Source organism: Ornithorhynchus anatinus, chromosome X2 (assembly GCF_004115215.2).
Source record: "Ornithorhynchus anatinus isolate Pmale09 chromosome X2, mOrnAna1.pri.v4, whole genome shotgun sequence".
NCBI lineage: Eukaryota > Metazoa > Chordata > Mammalia > Monotremata > Ornithorhynchidae > Ornithorhynchus > Ornithorhynchus anatinus.
The window spans coordinates 2,106,967-2,127,454 of record NC_041750.1 but is presented as its reverse complement, the minus strand read 5'-3'; the positions used below and the strand labels follow the sequence as shown (position 1 = coordinate 2,127,454).

General features: G+C 64.7%; 3 protein-coding genes across 5 annotated transcripts; 2 read left to right on the top strand and 1 right to left on the bottom strand.

Annotated features, from left to right (window-relative positions):
* Window positions 1-419: 419 nt before the first annotated feature.
* Window positions 420-6,507, bottom strand: APBB3 (amyloid beta precursor protein binding family B member 3). Of its 3 annotated transcripts, XM_029053174.2 has the most exons (13): window positions 6,154-6,507; window positions 5,834-5,997; window positions 5,588-5,664; window positions 5,231-5,291; window positions 4,153-4,299; window positions 3,867-3,994; window positions 3,674-3,679; window positions 3,401-3,515; window positions 3,013-3,097; window positions 2,311-2,394; window positions 1,831-1,946; window positions 1,499-1,690; window positions 420-1,004 (listed from the first exon to the last, which is right to left on the bottom strand). In XM_029053174.2, exons 1-13 carry the CDS (start codon window positions 6,200-6,202, stop codon window positions 747-749), a joined length of 1,482 nt encoding a protein of 493 aa, XP_028909007.1. In that variant the 5' UTR covers window positions 6,203-6,507; the 3' UTR covers window positions 420-746. The 3 variants fall into 3 exon arrangements, with proteins under 3 accessions (XP_028909007.1, XP_028909008.1, XP_028909009.1); XM_029053175.2 differs by lacking the exon at window positions 3,674-3,679; XM_029053176.2 differs by lacking the exon at window positions 1,499-1,690 and having other exon boundaries at window positions 6,154-6,506.
* Window positions 6,508-6,640: 133 nt separating this feature from the next.
* Window positions 6,641-10,978, top strand: LOC114807406 (SLC35A4 upstream open reading frame protein). The gene is made up of 3 exons (XM_029053178.1): window positions 6,641-6,689; window positions 9,823-9,921; window positions 10,677-10,978. The coding sequence occupies exons 1-3, from the start codon at window positions 6,675-6,677 to the stop codon at window positions 10,872-10,874; spliced, it is 312 nt and encodes a 103-aa protein (XP_028909011.1). The 5' UTR covers window positions 6,641-6,674; the 3' UTR covers window positions 10,875-10,978.
* A 110-nt stretch (window positions 10,979-11,088) lies between these two features.
* On the top strand, window positions 11,089-12,042 carry SLC35A4 (solute carrier family 35 member A4). The gene is given in 2 exon segments (XM_029053179.2): window positions 11,089-11,286; window positions 11,289-12,042. Coding segments are annotated over 2 exon segments (474 nt in total). The 5' UTR covers window positions 11,089-11,105; the 3' UTR covers window positions 11,582-12,042.
* Window positions 12,043-20,488: the final 8,446 nt, after the last annotated feature.

The following is a 20,488-nucleotide window of genomic DNA, read 5'->3' as shown; positions in this document are numbered from 1 at the left end:
GTTTGGACGTGGTCCCTGCTTGGGGCTCAATCCCCGTTTTACAGACGAGGTAACTGAGGCAAAGAGAAGTGAAGGGACTTGCCCAAGGCCTCAGGCTTGGCAGAGGGGAGCTGTCTGCCAGCCTCGGGGTGAGGGAAGCTGTCTGCCGGACTGAGGGCAGGGAGCGGTCAGTCAGTCTGGGGAAGGAGCTGTCGGTCACTGGAAGGAGGGGGAATTACCACCGGTCTAGGAAAATTGCTGCCTCCCCCCTCTGGGCCCACGCAGACTAGATTTCCCCAGTTTTCCCAGTTAAATCGCACGTCACGGACCCGACCCGAAGCCCACCCGACCCGCCCACCCACGGCAGAACAGACAGACACAGACCTGGTGCGGTCAGAGCCCGCCCAACCCACCCCGGGCCCAGGAGAGTCACACCTAGCGAGGGTCTCCGTGGGATTTTATTTGCCGCTGACTTGGCTAGAAAGAGTTGCTGAGGTAGAGCCAGCCGGTCCGGCTAAGGGCCGGACGGGACCGGGAGAGGAGGGGTGGGGATGGGGTGGGGAGGGGGAGGAGGAGTCATGGGTCTTGAGGGCACAGGGCGCGGCCCAGCCCCGTGGGGAGTAGTCGATAATAAATAGATAATAAATACGTGTCGGGGCAGGGCAAGCTGGGTGGGGAAGGAGAGGCGGGGACGGCGCTAAAGGAATGACGGGGAGGGCCAGGGTCCCCCGAGCCCCCTCCCCGCCCGGGGCTAATGCCCACCCGACCTAAGGGGTGTGCAGCAGGGAGGGTTTGAGCCGGAAGGCTTCGAGGAAGGAAAAGACGCCCCTCTTCTGGGGGACCGGCCCCCCGCCCCCGCCTTTGAGGAGCGGGACGGGGAGGGAAACGGGCAGGCCGGGGGCCGGGAGGGAGCCGCCGGGAGAGTCCACCGAACCGGTCCGTTTGAGGCGCAGCCGCGTCCGGGTCTGGGCCCCCCGGGCCTTCCCGTGAGCCGCGGAAGCCACGAGACACTTCTGGTACTGCACCTGAGGAGAGGCGGCGAGGGGGTCAGTCGGGGCCCGGCCCGGGGTGGGAGAGAGGTGGGGGCCGCCCCCCTCGCGAGGCCGGGACGACGGGAAGGCCGGGGAGGGCGAGGCTGCTGCCCGGCTGACTCCCCGGTCCTAATGACACTATCTACTGAGCTCCCGCTGAGTATCATGCACAGTACTAAACACTTGGCACGGTGGAAGAGAGGCCCCAGACACGTTCCCTGCCCCCAAGGGGCTCACACTCTACGGGAGGAGACGGACAGAGAGTTATTTTCCAACGGCGAAGTCAGAATAAAACTCTGAGCTCTTCTCTCGCCAGGCTGCGATAGATACGTGGCATCTCCAGGCCCCCGAGGGGTTCACGGGGAGGGTCGGGGGGTTCGGGCCCGGGAGGATGACGGTTGTTGGGTCCTCTGGGGGTGAAACGGCCGCTGGGGAGAGATTCCGGGAGGGGTCCGGAGGGGTCGGGGCCGGGCCGGGCCCGGGCTCACCATGCAGGCGGCCTGCACGGCCTCGGACAGGGCCCCGGCGTGAGGCTGGCACCAGAAGGCTGCGCACCGGAAGCTCTGGCGGCCCAGGTCGGCGATGAGGCCGAAGGTGTGGGGGTCTCGGCCCACTCCGATGAAGGTCACGTGCCTCACCGGGCACTGCCACAGCGGCTCCTCCTCCGCTCCCGGCTCCGCCTGCCCGTCCCACCCGCCCCCCACCCCGGCCGGCACCAAGTCAGGGTGAGGCGGGCACAGAGCGGGGGAGGAGGGGGAGAGCCGGCCCCGAGCCTCGTCTCCCCTCGGCCGGAGCCCTCCCCGCCCGGCCTGCCCCATACCTGGACGGGCATCGCCGTCATGAGCGAGTCGGAGACGCTGAGCGTGGCCGCCACCCACGTGTCCCGCTCGTGCTGGGCGGTCAGGGCCCCAATGGCCTCGTTCAGCACGTCCATGCCTGGGCCGAGAGGGGGACGGAATTGCTCACGGCGACTGCCTCCCCCTACTCTGCCCTCCCCCGGACCGCCCCCCAACACACACGTGCACAAACCCCGAGCCCCCACATCCCCCTGGATCAGATTTCTAGGGCCCCTGGAGGGAAGAGGGGAAGGAAACAGGAGGACCGGTCCCGGGTTGGAAGGACGGGGGGGGGGGGGGGGGGTCAAGGGACGCTTCAGGGGTCCGCCAGCCCCTTCTAACTACCCCCTCTGGGCTCCACCCACTAAGCCCGTTCTTGCCCCGCTGGCCCATCGGCCCCCTCCGCCTTCCCCTCCTCCTCCCCTTTGCCCTGGACTCCCTTCCCTCCAACCCCAGCTCCTCACCCATAGCCTTGGGCACGGGCACGCTGCCCACATAAAGGGCCTCGTATCGCTGAGCAGCCTGGCTCATGGCATCCAGGATCTCCACTGTGGGGACAAACCCGGGGGTGGGGGACGGGATCAGGGGGAGGCTGCAGCCCCTCACCCATCCCAGAAGCTCCCCTCTACGCCCCCGCCCCGGGTGGGTTCAGGCTGGAGAGGGGGTCGGCGTGAGGCAAGGGGCCGACCCAAGGCTTCCGTCCGCTCCCACTCTGTCCCAGCAGGGCCCGCGGGGAAGATGAGTGTCTGCTGTTTTGGGGGCACGGGCAGAGAGGAAGGGAGACAGGCAAGGGGACAATGAAATAATAATAACTGCAGTATTTGTTAAGCGCTTGCTATGTGCCAAACCACTGTATTAAGCACTGAGATAGATAGAGGATAATCAGGTCCTACATGAGACTCACTTCAAAGTAGGAGAAAAGGTACTGAATCCCCAATGAGGGAACTGAGGGACAGAGAAGTGAAGCGACTTTTCCACGGTTACGCAGCGGGTAAGGGGCAGAGCCGGGATCAGAATCCGGGTCCTCTGACTCCCAGGCAATGGCTCTTTCCACTAGGCCACTCTCCTTCTCCATACCCCCGGGGGGCGGGGGTTCGGTGCCCAGCCCCCATTCCCGGCCCCTTCCCCTCTGACCCCTTTCCGGCGCCCCTCCTCAAGGGCGGTACCTTGCCGGGGAAGGTCCTCGGGCGATATGGGGTCCGGGGAGCAGGAGGCGGGGTCACCATTGGCCCCCGCCCGCTCGGCCAGGATCTGTAACCCAAACCCGGGTGCTAAATCCAAGGGGGCCGCTGGCCCCCCTCTCTTTCCCTCCCTCCCTCCGTCCCTCCCTCCCGTTCCCATCACCGCCTCCTCCACCACCCGGACCCCTCGGCTTTGCCCCCCCGGGGGTCCCCCACCAGGCCCGAGGGCTGCCGAGTGGGGCTGCGGAGACCCCCAAATTGGGGCTCACCCGTGAGTTCTTCGCCCCCTGCCTGCCCCGCCGTCTTCCCCGTTCTGGGGGTGACCAGTCACACGCCCGGCCCGGACCTCCTGGACCTCCCCCCGGCGTCTCACCTGGGCACAGAGCCCGTGGAGGGCAGTGGCAATGGCTTTGGCGGGCACGTTGCAGCGGAAGACGTGGCACTTGAGCATACAGGTGTCCTTGTCGCTGGCCACAAACGCAAAGTCCCTGCGGGGGGGACGGGGACGGAAGAGGAGGGAGGTTCGGCGGGGTGGGGGGCGAGGCGGGGACTGATCGCCCAAGTGAGGGGGGAGGAAATGAGTGGACGGAGCGGCGGGAAGGGGGAGAGGGATGTGGAGGGGGGCTCTCGAGGCCCCGCCACTCACCTGTCTCTGATTCCGGCAGCAGAGGGAGAACACAAAGGACAAGAGTCAGCCTCTCCCCTCCCCGCAACTTCAATTCCCCCCCATCTCCCATCCTCCACCATAATTCATAAATAACAACACGAGAGACGCACTCCCCGCCCACGACGACCTTAGGGTCCAGAGGATGTGCCGGAGGAGAGAAGGGGTCACTCACCGGCCATTGGTGCAGCCCACCCCCCAAACCCGGATGTGCAGCAGGGGCTGACAGTGGATCAGGCTGCGATCCAGTGGGTTCACCAGGCTCATCGTATCCTTCTTCAAGATCATCACCATGTTCTGGTCCTGGGGAGCGGGGTCAGGTGAGGGAAGCGGGACCCGTCGGGCTGGGAGCAGAGGTCACCGCCGACTTCCCTCCCTCCTCCCCACTTTCCTTTTTTTCCACGGTACTCGTTTAGCACTCGCTACGCGCCGGGCACCGTCCTAAGCACCGGGAAACTGACCTCGGCCCAGGCTCCGGTGGGCGGACGGGCTCGGCCCCGGCTCTGGGCCAGCTGCTGGATGCAGTTATTGACCACGATGCTGCTCTTCCCTGGGGTCAGGTCCTCTTCGGGCACCTCCACCCAGCCCAGAGAGCGCACCGCGAAGCACTGAGCCGGGGCACGCGGGGAAGACCGGGGGGCTAGGATTAACACCCCACCCTCCACCCCCGCGGGGGCCGGGGGCAGCCCGGTGTCCCCACCACCCCCCCCAGACACAAAATGCGTAACTGTGATATCTGTGAAGCGCTCCCTATCAAGCGCCGTGTATTCGGCGTGGGCCTAGATACAACGTAAGGCGATCGGACACAGTCCCTGGCCCACAGGGGGCTCACGGTCTACGAGGGACGGAGGAAGTTTCTTTCTTTTAGAGGAAGAAACTGAGGCACAGAGCCCAACGTCACACGGGAGGCGAGCGATCGAGCCGGGATCGGAACCGAGGTCCTCCGTCTCCCGGGTCGGTGCTCCACCCACTCGGCCACCAGCGCTTCTCCTTCCCTCTAGACTCCCTGCGGGAAGGGAACGTGTCTACCAATTCTGTTGGGTCGCACTCGCCCACCCCGCGCATAGTAAGCGCTCAGTAAATACGACCGATCGACTCCTCTTCCCAGAGCCGGGGGGATCCCGGCCCTCGCCCGTCTGGGAGTCCGGTTTACCGGGGGGTCGGGGGAGAGGCCCCCCGGCCCTCGCTCGCCTGGATTCCCGCGTCCCGGCCCAGCCCGGGCTGCAGAAATCGCTCCCTCTCCCCTTTCCCCAGCAGCGTGGCTCAGTGGAAAGAGCCTGGGCTTCGGAGTCAGGGGTCATGGGTTCGACTCCCGGCTCTGCCACTCGTCAGCCGTGGGACTGTGGGCGAGTCACTCCACTTCTCTGGGCCTCTGTTACCTCATCTGTCAAATGGGGATGAACCGTGAGCCTCACGTGGGACAACCTGATGACCCTGGATCTCCCCCAGCGCTTGGAACAGTGCTCGGCGCGTAGTAAGCGCTTAACAAATACCAACGTCATTATTATCCCCGCCGTCCCAGGGACCCGGCAGACCTACCTTGGACCCGGGCTCCTCGCTGCTGACGGATAATTCATCCCTGCCCCAGGATAGGGAGCTCCTGCAGCAGAACGGGCCACGAGACGCCCTCAAGATGTAGGGGTGGAACCGTAGGCCCCGGATCCAGCTCGCTGCCCGGCCTCCAACCACCTCCACCCCCGCCAGGGGCCCATTTTCGGGGTGACGCCTGCCGGCCCGGCGAGTGGGACCGGTCCTGGGGCTGCTCCCCGGATGCGAGGGGTCGGCCCGGTCCTTGGGATTCTCCCCCATTCTCCCTAGGTTGGGATACGGGGGAGGGATGGGGACGGGGGCGGGGGGCGGTCAGCGGTGCGTGCGGTCCCAATCGGTCCCCGTTACCTCCGGTCCGGCGAGCCTTCTAGACTGGAGAAGGATCTTCCCTTGGGGGGCCGCAGCCCCCCTGCCGCCGTGGGGCCCTGCGGAGAGTGGGACGGTCGAGGCCGGAGGGTGACAGGGACCCCCTGCGGGGGGGGGGGACCGACCACCCCCTCCCTCCAGGGCCCCCCACGCAGGGCCCATCCCCTCCCACGGGCCGGGGAGGGGGTGGGCTGCCCTCCCCGGCCCCGAGCGACCCCCTGGCCGTACCGCGCTGGGCAGGGCGGGCTCCCCGGGGTCCAAGGTGGGGCGCTGCCACTGGGTGCTGCCAGTGGGCACGTGCCAGTAGTAGGTGCCGGCGGCATCGCGGATCTTCCTCCAGCCGGGGGGCAGGCCCCGCTCCCCCTCCAGGCTCTGGTCCCCCCACAGATCATCTGCAAAGACGGGGCCCGCCATCGGAAGGGGCCCCGGAGGGAGGGGAGGGGCGGGCCGGAGGACGCCCACCCCGGCCTCTGCGGGAAGAAGGACGGACGGCCTTCCTCGGCCCCTCCCCCGCCCCGTGCCTCGATGTCCCCCCCGGCCGCCCGCACCGTCGCAGTTGACGAGGATGATGGCCAGCATGTAATCCTTGCCCAGCATGGCCCCGGACGACTCCTCCGGACCGACCCCCTTCCCGAGCCGGTGCGGGGTCGAGGAGGAGGAGGAGGAAGAGGAGGAGGAGGAGGAGGAGGAGGCCGGGGTCGTGCGGGGCCGCCGGCTCAGCCGCAGCTCGGCGTGTGCAGGGCGTGTGCAGTGCGGGTGCCCCAATCCCCGACCGTCGGTGCGGGGATGAGCTCATCCCCCGCCCGGGCCTGCACACGGGGGCAGCTCCCCGGACACCGCCGCGCCCCTGCACACGCGCCCCTGCACACGCGTCCCTGCACACGGGCACTGCCCCCCCCGGCCCCCTATTTGGGTGCGTGACGCACAGCGGAGTCATGTGACCGCCCCGGGGTCACGTGGCGCGCCGGCGGGCGGAAGCCTCCGCCTCTGCCCTCAACAAAGATGGCGGCCCCGCGCCGGGAGGGGAGGCGCGCATGCGCGCGGGCGGCGCCGGCGCCGGCGGGGGAAGATGGCGGATGATAAGGTGAGGGAGCGGGGCCGGTGGGCGCCCGCCCGCTCGGGGGAGGGGGGTTTTTTCCCTCAGAAAGCACCCCAAAAAACCCGATTCGGGGCCAGCGGGGTGTGGGCCGGACGCGCAGGAGGCCGCAGCGTCCTCTCTGGGAGCGCCCGCCTGGAGGCCCGTCCTCGAGGGCTTGCGTGTTAGTAAGAGGAATTACGGTAGCCGTTAAGCGCCGGCCCAGCGCTGGGCTGAGCGCTGCGTTTAGGCACGTGGGGCCCGGACCCTCGGACGCCTGGGCCTTCCGAGGCAACTCTCGTGATGGTGATGATGATGGGATATGATCATCATCATCATCATCATCATCATCATGATGGGGTTTGTTAAGCGCTGACTCTGGGCCAAGCACTGTTCTAGGCGCTGGAGTGATAATGATGATGCTGGTGATGGATTTGTTAAGCGCTCACTCTGGGCCAAGCACTGTTCTAAGCGCTGGGGCAATAATAATAATGATGATGAGGATGATGATGGGATCTGTTAAGCGCCTACTCTGTGCCAAGCGCTGTTCTAAGCGCTGGGGCGATAATAATAATGATGATGATGGGATTTGTTAAGCGCTCACTCTGTGCCAAGCACTGTTCTAGGCGCTGGGGTAATAATAATAATCATAATGATGATGATGATGGGATTTGTTAAGCGCTGACTCTGGGCCAAGCGCTGTTCTAAGCGCTGGGGCGATAATAATAATGATGATGATGGGATTTGTTAAGCGCTCACTCTGTGCCAAGCACTGTTCTAGGCGCTGGGGTAATAATAATAATCATAATGATGATGATGATGGGATTTGTTAAGCGCTGACTCTGTGCCAAGCGCTGTTCTAAGCGCTGGGGCGATGATGATGATGATGATGATGGGATTTGTTAAGCGCTGACTCTGGGCCAAGCACTGTTTTAAGCACGTGGGGGAGATACAAGGTCATCAGGTCGTCCCCCGTGGGACTCCCAGTCTTCATCCCCATTTGACAGATGAGGGAACTGAGGCCCAGAGAAGGGAAGCGACTTGTCCAAAGTGACGCAGCTGATAAGTGGCGGAGCTGGGATTCGAACCCACGACCTCTGACTCCCCAGCCCGGGCTCTTTCCACTAAGACACGCTGCTTCCCTGTTTATTTCTCTGCTTACTGTTGTATTGACGGCTCCCAAGCTCTTAGTCCAGTGCTCTGCACACAGTAAGGGCCCAATAAATAGAGCAGCAGTGCGGCTCAGTGGAGAGAGCCCGGGCTGGGGAGTCAGAGGTCCTGGGTTCTAATCCCGACTCCTCCGCTTGTCAGCTGGGTGACTTAGGGCCAGTCACTTCACTTCTCTGGGCCTCAGTGACCTCATCTCTAAAATGGGGATGAAGACTGGGAGCCCCACGTGGGACAACCTCATCGCCTTGCATCCCCCTCCAGGGCTTAGAACAGTGCTTAGCAAAGAGTAAGTGCTTAACAAATACCCTCGTCATTATTATTATTCTCGGTGCCTCAGTTCCCTCATCTGGAAAATGGGGGCTGAAGAGTGGAAGCCCCATGTGGGACAACCTGATCACCTTGTATCCCCCTCCAGGGCTTGGAACAGTGCGTGACACATAGTAAGTGCTTAACAAATGCCATCATTGTTATTGTTATTATTAATAACAATATTAAATACGATTGAATGAGTGAGTGAATGGACAGGGCTGAGGACCGTGAGGCCAGACTTACTTATCTGTCGCCTCTCCCCCCCTTATCAGCGGGCTACAGGGGCTACGGTAGCTTCTCCTACCAGGAGAAGTCGATTATCACCTCCCATCCTCTCCTCCAGCTCCTGCTTCTAAACCAGTTAATCGGCGGCATTTATTGAGCGCTTATTGTTCAGCCATTCCTTCAATTGTATTTACTGAGCACTTACTGTGCGCAGAGCGCCATCCGAAGCACTCGGACGAGCACGGTTCACCAGCAGACATATTCCGTGCCCTCAACGAGCTCTCAGCCTAGAGGGGGAGACGCATTAATATCGTAAATAAATAGATTTATCGTGTCTACGGAGTGCTGTATTAAGAGCTTAGAGAGTACAGCGGACTTAGCAATAATAATAATTGCGGTCACGCACTTACTACGCGCCAGGCGTTGCACTAGACACTGGTACAAGGTAATGGGGTCACAAGGGGCTCACAGCCTGAATCCCCATTTTACACATGAAGTGACTGAGGCGCAGAGAACTAAAGCAGATACATTCCCCGCCCACAAGAAGTTTGCAGCGTAGTGCAGTGGTGGAAGCAGAAGTAAGCAGAGATCCATGAACACCACATTCAGAGATGCAAAACCCGAGGTGGGCAGAAGTGAAATCTGTGACAGAATAAGGACGATTTAAAAAAAAGATTGCCCTTTGTCCTAAGTGTATATATATTCCCCGTCGTGTATGTCGGTGTGGTGTTGCGGTGTATATCCGTAGGTAGACTGTAAACTCCTTGTGGGCAAGGACTGTGTCTACCCACTCTGGAATGTACTTTCCCAAGCATTTATAGCCATCACAGTAGGGCCTCAAACAGTGCTTGGCACATAGTAAGCGCTTAACAAATACCGTCGTCATTATTATTGTTATTACCATTGATTGGTGATGAGACAGTTTTTGGTTTCTGTCTTCAGCGGCAGCAGCATTTCAATCGGTCGTATGTATTGATCACTCACTGTGTGCAGAGCACTGTACTGAGTGCTTGGGAGAGGCTAATCCAACCGAATTAGCAGGCGTGTTCCCTGCCCCAAACGAGTTTGCAGTCTAATTACTGGGCTCTCGCTGTGTGAACGGAGCCAAGTAATTTCCGCCACTCCCTACCTCGCAGGGCAATTGTGAGGATGAAATTGATTGAAAAGGCTTTGGGCAAATCGAGCCCTGTCAACATTCAGGGACTTAAGCGTTACGACTAGCACGACGACGACGACTTTGGCTTTCTCTGGCTCCTTTCTGCCCCTCGGGCCCTGCCCGCCGTCCCCGCAAGAGGAAGAGGGCCCAAAAGACGGGAATAAAATAACGTGCTGCGGGTTAGACTAGTCCTCCCTGCGCCGGGGTGGGCCGTGAGGGCCCGGGGACCTTCCGACGGGCAGCAGCGCGGACCGTGTGTCCGTCTGTCTCCCCCGACCCCAGGACTCGTTGTCGAAACTGAAGGACCTGGCCTTCCTGAAGAATCAGCTGGAACATCTTCAGAGGCGGGTAGAGGACGAGGTCCAGGCCGGTGTGGGACAGGTAAGTGCTCAGAGAAGCCGCGTGGCTTAGTGGATGGAGTCCGGGCCTGGGAGTCAGAGGGACCTGGGTTCTAATCCCGGCTCTGCCGGGTGACCTCGGGCAAGTCGTTCACTTCTCTAGGCCTCGGTTCCCTCGTCTGGAAAATGGGGGGTGAGAGCCTGAGCCCCATGTGGGACGGGGATTGCGTCCAGCCCGATGAACTTCTCTACCCCAGCGCTTAGAACGGCGCCGGACACGTAGTAAGCGCAAAACGAGTACCCCAACCGAACATCTCCCCGCTGCTCTGTGGCGTGATCGAAGAGGTACTAGACCACCGGCCCGCCGGCCTCCTCCCTCTTCTTGCCCACCAGGCCGGGCCTGAGGGGGGGGTGGGGGCAGGTATGGCGCTCTCCCCACCCCACCTCAAACCACCAGTCATCCCTCCCTCCGTTTCCCCATTCAATCGATACTATTGATCGAGCATCCACTGTAGTAAGACCTGGGGAAGGTGCAGTGGAGTCAGAAGGGACGCTCCCCGCCCCTTCTATACGAGGAGGCCCGTGGCCTGCAAAGATGAGACTCCGAAGAGCAGTCGAGGCCTCTCTGTGGTTAGGGCCGTCTCATCTGTGGTCGCGCCACCTCAAGCGAACCCAGTCTGCCCCCCCGGTAGGCCAGGGGTGGCCACTGGGCTCGGAGGAGGGTCGCGCCGGGCCCTCGGCACCGTCCGGGCCCCGTCTGAGCGCGGGCCCCTCCCCCGGTCCCTGTCGCCCCCGCAGGATGGCTCGTTCCTGGGCTCGCCGTTCCTCAAGGGCTTTCTGGCCGGCTACGTCATAGCCAAGCTCCGGGCGTCGGCGGTGCTGGGCTTCGCCCTCGGGGCCTGCACGGGCATCTACGCGGCCCAGTCGTACGCCGTCCCCAACGTGGAGAAGACCCTGCGGGACTACCTGCGGGCTCTGCGCAAGGGGCCCGACTAGCCCGCCTCCCCCGCCGGCGGGGGACGGGGCCGCGGAGGGCTTCTGCCTCGTGACCCCTCCGCCCCGGCCCGGAACGCCCCTTCCCTCTCCCGCCTGGACCCGGACCGCGGCCCCCGGGCCCCCCGCCTCCCCGCGCGGTCCCCCCGGCCGTGCCGCCTCCCCCCTCTCCCCGGGCGGCCGGCTCCGTCACGTGACCCGGAAACGCTCCCCCGGGCCCGGGGGGGCCCCGCCATGAGCCTGGAAGAGGGGGAGACCCCGGGGCGGGGGCGCCCGGGGCGGACCCGCCGGGCCCTCCCGCTCCTCCCGTCGGCGGCCGCGCACGGGGCCCGCGCCCCGCTGCTGGCGCCGTGCCGGGCGGACGGCCGCGTGCCCTCCCGCCCCTCCTCGGCCGTGCTGCCGGCGGAGCCGACCGAGCCGCCGCAGTCGGCGGGCTCCCCGCCGGCCCCTCCGCCCCGCCGGCCCCGCTCCACGGCGTCGACGACAACCCGGCCGTCCGCCTGCGGCCCCACGTGGACCCCGCCACCTACCAGGTGCTCGGCGACCTGAAGGTCGGCAGCACGGCCCTGCCGCCGCTCGGCGTCTACCGTCTCGTCTCGGGCGCGGGCCCCGTGTCCGCCCAGCTGCTTCGGAGGCGGCGGCGGCCGCCGCCGGCCCCGCAGGACCTCCTCCTTTACTGGGGCGCGGCGGTGAACCGGGGCCCCACGTGACCGGCGGCGGCCCCGGCCCGCCGACCGGCTGCTCCCGTCGGCCGTCTCGGAGCGCGGCGGCGGCGCCCGGCTCTCCGTCATCTCCTCCTCCCTCGCGGTCGACGCGGCGCCGTCGGCCGCCCTCCCCGGCCTGCGGCTCCCCGTCGCCTCCTCCTTCCCGGCCCTGCCGCTCGTCGGTCTGGCGTCCACCCGTACCGTGGCGGCCGCTAGCCGGCGTCCCCCCGGCCGGCGCCCCTCGCTTTCTCTACCCACCGCCCCCACACTCCGTTTCCCCGGGGTCTCATCCTCCCCGAACTCTTCCCTCCGCGACACAAGTGCCTTGTGGGGAGAGAGCTGGGTGGCTCCTGGAGAGTGGGAGCGGAACGGGGTTGGCCCAAGGCACCGCCTTGGGAAGCAGCGTGGCCTAGTGGAAAGAGCCCGGGCCCGAGAGTCAGGGCACCTGGGTTCTAATCCCGACTCCACCCCGGCCCGCTGTGTGACCTTGGCCAAGTCACTTCACTTCTCCGTGCCTCAGTTTCAGCTGTAAAATGAGGATGAGACATCCGTTCCTCCTCCCGGTCAGGCGGTCGGCCCCACGTACGGGGCGGGCAACCCGTCTGCCGACTCTGCGACGCCGTACCTTCCCCCCAGCGCTTCGAACGGCGCTTGACGCGTGGTGAGCGTTCAGCAGATACCATAAGAAGAATTGGGCGTGGTTTTCTCACCGAATTGGGTAGGGCAACTCCTGGCCGGTGGAGCGGGCCCTGGGTTCGTGGGGTCCTGCTGCCCGGCTCCCTCCCGGGTTCCCCCGCCAATCCTCATTTCTGGGGTCACAGGATGGGGGGAGTCCCACTCTCTAGGGTGGGCATCTCAGGCTCCCCCTCCCCCCGCGCTCCGGGTTTGGACGGTGCCACCCCATACCCTGATCTCAGGGCCCTGACAGCTTTGGCCTGCCTTCCTCTCGCTCCCGCCCCGGGCTGAGACGGAAGCCCCCGAGGCCCGGCCTTGGCCGGCGGGTTGGGTGGAGGAAGGTCGTCCGTTTCCCCCGCGGGGCGAAGGGGTTGGGATCCGGGGGTGGTTCCTGACTCGGTTCTCAGGGAACCGTCCTCCCTCCGCCCTGGCACCTCTCCGAGCCCACGCTCCGGGTCCCTTAGGCTCTGTCACCCTCGTGGTACGCCCTCAAGCCCCGGGACGACTCGCCCCTTCCCCACCCCCCCAAAACAGCCGGGGCGGGGGGCCGTAGCTACTGCTCCCCGCTCTTCCGTTCTCTCTGCCCCGTCTGCTTCCAGCCTCTGTAGGGCAGATGGGGGAAGGGAGTTAATTTTTATGCTCCGTGTCTCATTAATCACACCAAGCAATAAAGTCTTAATGAAGTATTTCTGGGACTGGCGTTTTCCCCCGGGGAGCTATCGGGGTGGAGCGAGGTGGTCCCGACGGACTGGGGGACGCTGGATCGCCCAGTTCGGGTAACAGAAGCAGCAAGGGGTGGGGACGGCTTGGCAAGGGACCACAGGCCAGCCAGGGGTGGGCGGAGCCAGCTGTCTACTTTAATCAATCCATCAGCCATCGCTATCGAGCGCTTACTGTGTGCAGAGCACTGTCCTGAGAGCTTGGGAGAGCACAACACAACAGAGTCGATAGATGCCTTTACTGTCCACAACGAGCGGACGCGTGCAGGGACCCCGGGCAAGTAGGGGGTGGAGATCGCGTAGCCCGGCCGGCTCCTCTCCCACAGTCCGGGGTTCACACAGACCTGGCGGAGAGGGGCTGAGCCGGCGCTGAACGGTCCCTCTTTATTTCTGTGATGGCTGGTGGGAGAAGAGGGAGTTTTCAGCCTCACCGAACGCCCAAGAACCGCCCCCCCCCGCCCTTGGACTCCACGTGGGCATGGCGCGACTTGCCAAAGCGGCAGAGGGCACCGGCACACGGCGCCCCCGGACCGTCCGGCCTCCGGGCCGAGGCCCCGCTCGGGCGGGTGAGGGGGTCGGGGCCGGGCCGTCTGAGGCCGGGTCCCTTCCCACCCCTCCCCTCCAGGCCGGCGGTCGCCTCACCCTCCCGGAGCCGGCCGTTCTGGGCCCGGAGCTGCTGGTTCTCGACGGACAGCGAAACGGTCCTCCGAAGGGCCGCGTCCAGCAGCCCGCGGTGATGGCGCTCCCGGGCGGAGGCGCGGTCCTCCCACAGCTCCCTCCAAGTCCGGAACACCTGGGTGCCCCGTCCCCACCCGCAAGGGGGGCAGGAGTGTCAGGGGGGTGGACCCGGACACCCACCCCCGCGGGAGATCTTTGCACAGAGAAGCAGCGTGGTCTAGTGGGCAGAGCCCGAGCTTGGGAGTCAGAGGACTTGGATCCTAATCCCAACTCCGCCGATCGTTTTCTGGGCGACCTAGGGCGAGTCTCTTAATTTCTCCGGGCCGCGGTTCTCCTGTTCTCCCTGCTATTTACTGAGCCCCGTGTGGGACGGGAACTGTGTCCCTCCTAATTATATCTAGTACGTAGGTACGTCTCGCATCTCGTATGCGGTGTGGCTCAGTGGAAAGAGCCCGGGCCTGGGAGTCAGAGGACGTGGGTCCTAATCCCGGCTCCGCCGCCCGTGTGCTCTGTGACCTTGGGCTTTACTTCTCTGTGCCTCGGTTCCCTCGTCCGCAAAATGCGGCTTACGTGAGCCCCGTCTGCGACCAACCGGATTGGCTTCTATCTACCCCGGCGCTTTGTTCAGGGAGCGCTTAAATGGCATAAAAAGGGGGGGTGTCGGGGAGTCCCCGCCGGGGAGACGGGGCGGGCGGCGGCCTTACCTGCATCACGTGGCGAGTCCGAGCCCTGGCGGCCTGCACGTGCAGCCGCTGCAGGAGCTCCAGGTCCCGCTCGGCCAGGTCCCGCTCGGCCCGCAACGCCTCCAGCTGCAGGGCCAGCATCGCCCGCTCCCCCGGGCGGGGCGGCCCCCGGACCTGCAGGGCGGAGGGACACGGGACGGCCGCTGCCGGGCCACCTCGCTCGGCCCGTCGTATTTATTGAGCGTGCAGGGCCCTGGGCTGCACGCCAGGGAGACGGCGATAGAACGAGAGACGCCGACTCCGCGGAGGACGGAGGTGGGGGCGGCGCCGAGCTCCCTGCCCGTCTCAGCAGCCCGGGCCTGGCGGATGGAGCCCGGGCCTGGGAGTCGGCGGGTCATGGGTTCTAATCCCACCGCCTGTCTGCTGTGCGACCTTCACTTCTCTGGGCCTCAGTTCCCTCATCTGGAAAGTGGGGATTAAGGCGGTGTGTCCAACCCAATTACCGTCTAATAATAATGATTATGGTCATTGTTACGCGCTTACCAGGTGCCAAGCACTGTTCTAAGCGCTGGATCTACCCCAGTGCTTAGAGCGGTGCTTGGCGCCTAGTAAGCACTCAACGGATACCGTTATTATTATTATATAAATATAAACACGGACTCCAGGGGGTGGGGAGGGGTCGTCTCCGAGCCCCCTGCTCACGTATCACCTCCCCTTCCTCCGGGGGCGGTGACCCGGGCCTTCTCCTCCTTTTCCTCCCGCAGTTGCAGGCGGGAGGGAGGCTGCAGGGCGACTCCGCGGAGGGGGAGGAGGGCGGCGCCGAGCCCCCTGCCCGCCTATCGCCTCCCCTCCCTCGGGTGGCACTGACCTGGTCCCCCTCGGCCCCTTCGTCCCGCTCCTCCTCCGGCCGGCCCTGGCTCAGGAGCTCCCGGAGCCGCGCCCGGTGCCGGTCCCGGAGCCGTTGCCTGCGAGCCCGGGCCAGGGCGAACTGCAGGCCCGGGTCCGGGGGCTGCTGCCGGGAAGGGGGGCCCTGAGCGACGTCCCCCCGACCCGCCGGCTCGCCCCGTACCCCCGAGGGGTCCCGGCCCGTTCCCCGGCCCCGTCGGTGGGGCTCCTCCCCAGGGGCGGCTCCCTCCCGCGGGGCCTGGAGAGGCCTCTCGCCTGGGTCTCGGAGCCCCCTCCGGGGTCTTGCTCGGGCGCCGTCGACGGGGTCTCCTCTGGTGCCTCCGGCTCCGCGGCGGAGAGATGGGGGGCCGGGGTCTCCTCCCGCCCGGGCCCGGCCCTGGGTCTCGGGGTCTCGGCCCCAGGACCCTCGGGCGGCTCGCCCCGGCGGCGACGGCTCTGGCTCTTCACCACCTGCCGAGAGTGGGGTCCATTAATAATAATCATAATAATAATCATGGTACCGAAGCGCTTACTATGTGCCGAGCGCTGTTCTGAGCACCGGGTAGATATAAGGTAATTAGGTGGTCCCACATGAGGTTCAGACTTAATCCTCGTTTTACAGATGAGGTAACTGAGGCCCAGAGAAGTTAAGTAATAATAATAATGATGGTATTAAGCGCTCACTAGGTGCCAAGCACTGTTCTAAGCGCTGGGGTAGATACAAGGTAAACGGGTTGTCCCACGTGGGGCTCACAGTTTTAATCCCCATTTTACAGATGAGGGACTTGAGGCACCGAGAAGTCCAAGCCAAGTCCAGGGGTCCTTCCCCATCTCCCCCCACCCTCCCTCACAGGAGAAGCATCGTGGCTCAGTGGAGAGGCCGCGGGCCTGGCGGTCGGAAGGACTTGGGTTCCAGTCCCAGCTCCGCCACGTCTGCTGGGTGACCTTGGGCAAGTCACTTGAATCACCCTGTGACTCGTGGGGCTCGCGGTCTCAAATCCCCGTTTTACAGATGAGGGAACTTGAGGCACAGAGAAGTGACTCGACTTGCCCAAGGTCACGCACAGCAGACAACTGGCGGAGCCGGGATTAGAACCCATGACCTTCTGACTCCCGGGCCCCGGCCTCTACCCACTACGCCGTACTGCTTCTCGGCCCCGACGCTTAGAACGGTGCTTGGCACGTAGTAAGCGCTCAGCGAACACCCCCACCCCCGTCGTCATGATTATAATTAGAATTCTCATCGAGGGGTCCCGGTCGACCCCTTCTCACCCGCAGCTCCCGCAGCGCCCGGCCGAGGCGGTGGAGGTCCGGCTCCGACGGGGCGGCCCCGCCGAGCCCCGCACGCAGTTCTCGCATCGCCGCCCGCCGGGCCCGGGTCTCTGCCGCCGCGTCCCAGTGGGTCGGGGAGACCCGCCTTTCCCGGGCCCGCGCCCTGAGTCCCGCCGCCCCCTCCAGGGCCGCCCGCAGCAGGTCCTGCGGGGCGGCTGGAGGGGCCGGGCCGGGTCACGGTGAGGGCCGGGGAGGGCAACTTGGATCCGGGAGCCCCCCCCACCAGAGCTCCCTGCCCACCCGACTTCCCAGCCCAGGTACCTCGGGGGTCCAGGCGGAGCAGAAGGCTGACGGAACCGTTCCCCTCCAGCATCTGGGTGACCGTCCACGGCAGCGAGCCCGCCTCCTCCGCCCCCTCCGCCTTCCCCGCCAACACCCGCAGCAGAGGGCAGTCACTGCGGGAAGGCGGGCATCCCGGGGGCCGTCTTAGACCCCTATTTTAATGGGATCCGTTAAGCGCTTACTATGTGCCGGGCACTGTGATGACGATGACGACGATGACGGCATTTGTTAAGCCCTCACTACGTGACGGGCACTCTGCTAAACGCAGAGGTGGACACAGGCAGATCGAGTCGGACACGGTCCCCGTCCCCTGTGGGGCTCGCAGTCCCGATCCCCATTTTACAGATGAGGTATCTGAGGCCCCGAGAAGTGAGATGACTTGCCCGAGGTCACAGAGCAGACGAGTGGAGGAGCCGGGATTAGAACCCGTGACCTTCTGACTCCCGGGCCCGGCTTCCATCCCTTACACCGTGCTGTATTAAGCGCTGGGGCAGATACAGGCTTGTCAGTTTGGACACAGCTCTTATGGAACTTATTTTACTTCTAATCCCAGCTCTCGCACTTCCCCGCTGTGTGCCCTTGGGGCAAGTCACCTAACTCCCCTGTGCCTCAGTTTCCTCATCTGTAAAATGGGGATTCAATCCCCGTTCTCCTTCCTAATGTCTCTTTCCCCCTTTATAGACCGTAGTCTCCTTGTGGCCAGGGAACGTTTGGAACCAACTCTGTTGAATCGTACTCTCCCAAGCGCTTAGTACAATGTTCTGCACGCAGTAAGCCCTCGATCACCATCACTGGTTGGTGATTGATCGATCTGGATAAAGGGGATTCGATACCTGTTCTTCCTCCTCCTTAGACTGTGAGCCCCGTGTCCGATCTCACTGTATCTACCCCAGTGCTTAGTACGGTGCTCGACACTCAGAGAAAGAGCTTAACCCATACGAGTATTATTCTTTTTTTAATTAATATCGCCACTGGAGTTTTGTTAATATCGATGCGTCGTTCCTTAGGTGTCAGTCGAGCCGTTCGTCAATCAGTCGTATTTATGGAGCTCCTGCTGTGCGCAGAGCACTTGTGAGAACACAGTACAACGGAGTCTGTAGAGACATTCCTTGCCCACGACGTCTGATGCCAAATTCCCCCTCCCACCGTTATTCTTAGATTGGGAGGTGCTTGGAAGCCAGGGGCCGTGTCTGGTAACACCGCCAATTTTTACCCGCGCTTAGCACGGTGCTTTGCACACAGTAGGTTCTCAATAGATAATATTATTACTAGAGCCCCACCCGTCCGGCCGGCGCCCCTTTCCCCGGGGCCTTCACCTACGGGGCTCCCGGGAGTTGCAGGATTCGCAGGACCCCTCGTCCCATCCCCGCTCTGGCCGGGCAGGAGACGGTGACCGTGAGCAGGGAGCCAGATCTGGATGGAGGAGAGGGAGATGGGCCCCGGGCGGAGGAGGCCTCCCTCCCCGCCATTTCCCCAGCTCGTGTGCCACCGCCCCCGTGGGTGTGTGCGCGTTTGTGACGGGGAAGGAGAGGGCAGACCCCCTGCAAGCGCACGCCTCCGTGTCCTCCACCGCGCTCTCCCCTCGAAGGTAGAGGTTGGCAGCCTCGCAGCCGCCGGTCACCGGCACCTCGCTGGCTCCTTCCGCCACCCTGGAGGAGACGGGAGAGGCCCAGCGGCCGGGGGGTCGCCGCGGCCAGGGCTCCCCAGGCCCCGGGCCCCCCGGGACGGTTGAGCCGCCCGTGGATCCGGGAGCGCCGGACGGAAGGCCCGGGGGCCGGAGACGCCGTGGAACCGGGAGCGCGGGAGCAAGGGGAAATCCGCGGTGGTGGGAGAGCGCGGGGGAAATCCAAGGACGAGGAAGAGGAGCGCAGGGGAAATCCACGGTCTAGGAGGAGGCGAGCAGGGGAAGGGGCTGCCGGAGGACGGGGGGCCAACAACCCGGGACTAAGGTCGCGCCTAAGGGACTCACAGGCCCAGCGGAGACAGGTGGAGCAACTCCAGATCTCGGGCCCGGGGCGGCAGCAGATCGTGGCACCTCCCGCTGGGGTCGATCTAGGATGGAGAGAGGGTCAGCTCCGAGACCCGGAGCGGCTTCTCTCCCGGCCCCGTCTAGAGCTCTCCCCCGACTCCCGACCCCTCCACCTGCACCAGGCCGAGGGTTCGGTGCGCGCGGTCCGGGCCATCCTGGGGGCGTGTTTCCTCGAACAGCGTCTGCAGGAGCTGCGAGGGGAGGGGGCGGGGGTTAGTCCCAGGGTGGGAGCAGACGGCCGTGGTGGGGGCGGGCAGAGGGAGAGGCCGCCGGGGGGGGGATCCTCGGGTCCTCACCCGAGGCACCAGGCGCGGCGGCCCGGCTTCCCGGCCCCAGAGCAGCACCGACACGCTGTAGCCAAGGCCCAGCGAACCCAGCCGAGGCCGAACCCGCTCCAGAAACTCCCGCTCCTCTTCCTCCTGCGGAGAGACCCCCGGCCCGACCCTGCTGCTCCCCGGCCTTCCCCCGCCCGGCCGGCCCAACCTTGGGTTAACTCGAGTCGCCCCGGAGAAGCCGTCTCCGATAACGTCACTGCCCTCATCCGCGGCCCCGCCGGACGGGATCGGTGAACAGATCAATCAATCCACCCAATTTAGTGAGCCTTTACTCTGTGCGGAACACCGTACTAAGAGCTTGGGAGAGTAAAATGTGACAGAGTCGGTGGGTACGTCCCCCGCCCCTGACGAGCTTACAGTCTAGAGGGGGAGACAGACATGAATAGAAATGAATCTATCACAGATATGTACAAAATCAATTACATCTGTTGAGCGTTTACCGTGTGCAGGGCACTGTACTGAACGTTTGGGAGAATGCAGGGCTGGGGGACTGAGGGAGGGGTGAATAAAGGGTGCAAAGCCAAGCGCGAGGGCGACGCAGAAGAGAGTGGAAGAGGAAATGAGGGCCTAGTCAGGGAAGGCCTCTTGGAGGAGATAAGGTCTTTGAAGGTGGGGGCAGTGATGGTCTGACGGATATGAGGACGGGAGGGCGGTCACTGCCCGGCGGGAGGGGGGAGGGGAGGGGGTCTCCACGCCCCCCCCCCCCCCCGTCCTACCTGAGAGAGGTCCGGGCCCAGGACGCAGTCCAACAGGAAGCGGCTCTCCTGGGGGTCAGGCGGAGGGTCTTCAAGGGTCTTCCGGGACAGTCCCCTGCCCTCAGCCCCGGCCCCTTCCCTCCCCGTCAATACCTGGCTCTCCGGGTCTCCCGGGTGGAGAAACAGGAGTCGGGTGGGCGTCTCGGGAATGAAGAGGGGGCGGCCGCCCTCCTGCAGGCCTGGACGGGGAGAGTCGGCGGGAGCCCGGTGGGGCCTCCGGGGTGGGCTCCCAGCTTCGGGGGCCCTGCCGCCCACCCCCATCCCTCCCTTCCCTCCTCTCCCCCGTCCCCGCCCGCGGCCCCGGGGCCGTGCTCCGCACCTGTCCCCGGCCCCAGCGCCGCGACCACCGTCACCGGCCCTGGCTGGGAGGAGTTGGGGGGAGAGAGAGGGTGGGGGCGGCCCCGGGGTGCGAGGGGCGAGCGAGGCGGCCTCAGCCCTTCCCTTCCCACCTGCTCCCCGGTCGCCATAGCTCCTAAGCCCGGCTCGGTTCTCCTGGGCTCCGCTTCCACTCAATAATTCATGCCCCGATCGCCCGGCTCC

Bases quoted from the DNA above. Each gene is read 5' to 3' on its own strand.
- APBB3 (XM_029053174.2), bottom strand. From the start codon at position 6,202: ATGCTGGGCAAGGATTACATGCTGGCCATCATCCTCGTCAACTGCGAC. The intron at 5,998-6,153 runs GTGCGGGCGGCC...CCGTCTTTGCAG, and splicing joins CATCCTCGTCAACTGCGACG to ATGATCTGTGGGGGGACCAG. The intron at 1,691-1,830 runs GTATGGGGCAGG...TGGGACGGGCAG, and splicing joins TGACGGCGATGCCCGTCCAG to GCGGAGCCGGGAGCGGAGGA.
- LOC114807406 (XM_029053178.1), top strand. The intron at 9,922-10,676 runs GTAAGTGCTCAG...TCGCCCCCGCAG, and splicing joins TCCAGGCCGGTGTGGGACAG to GATGGCTCGTTCCTGGGCTC.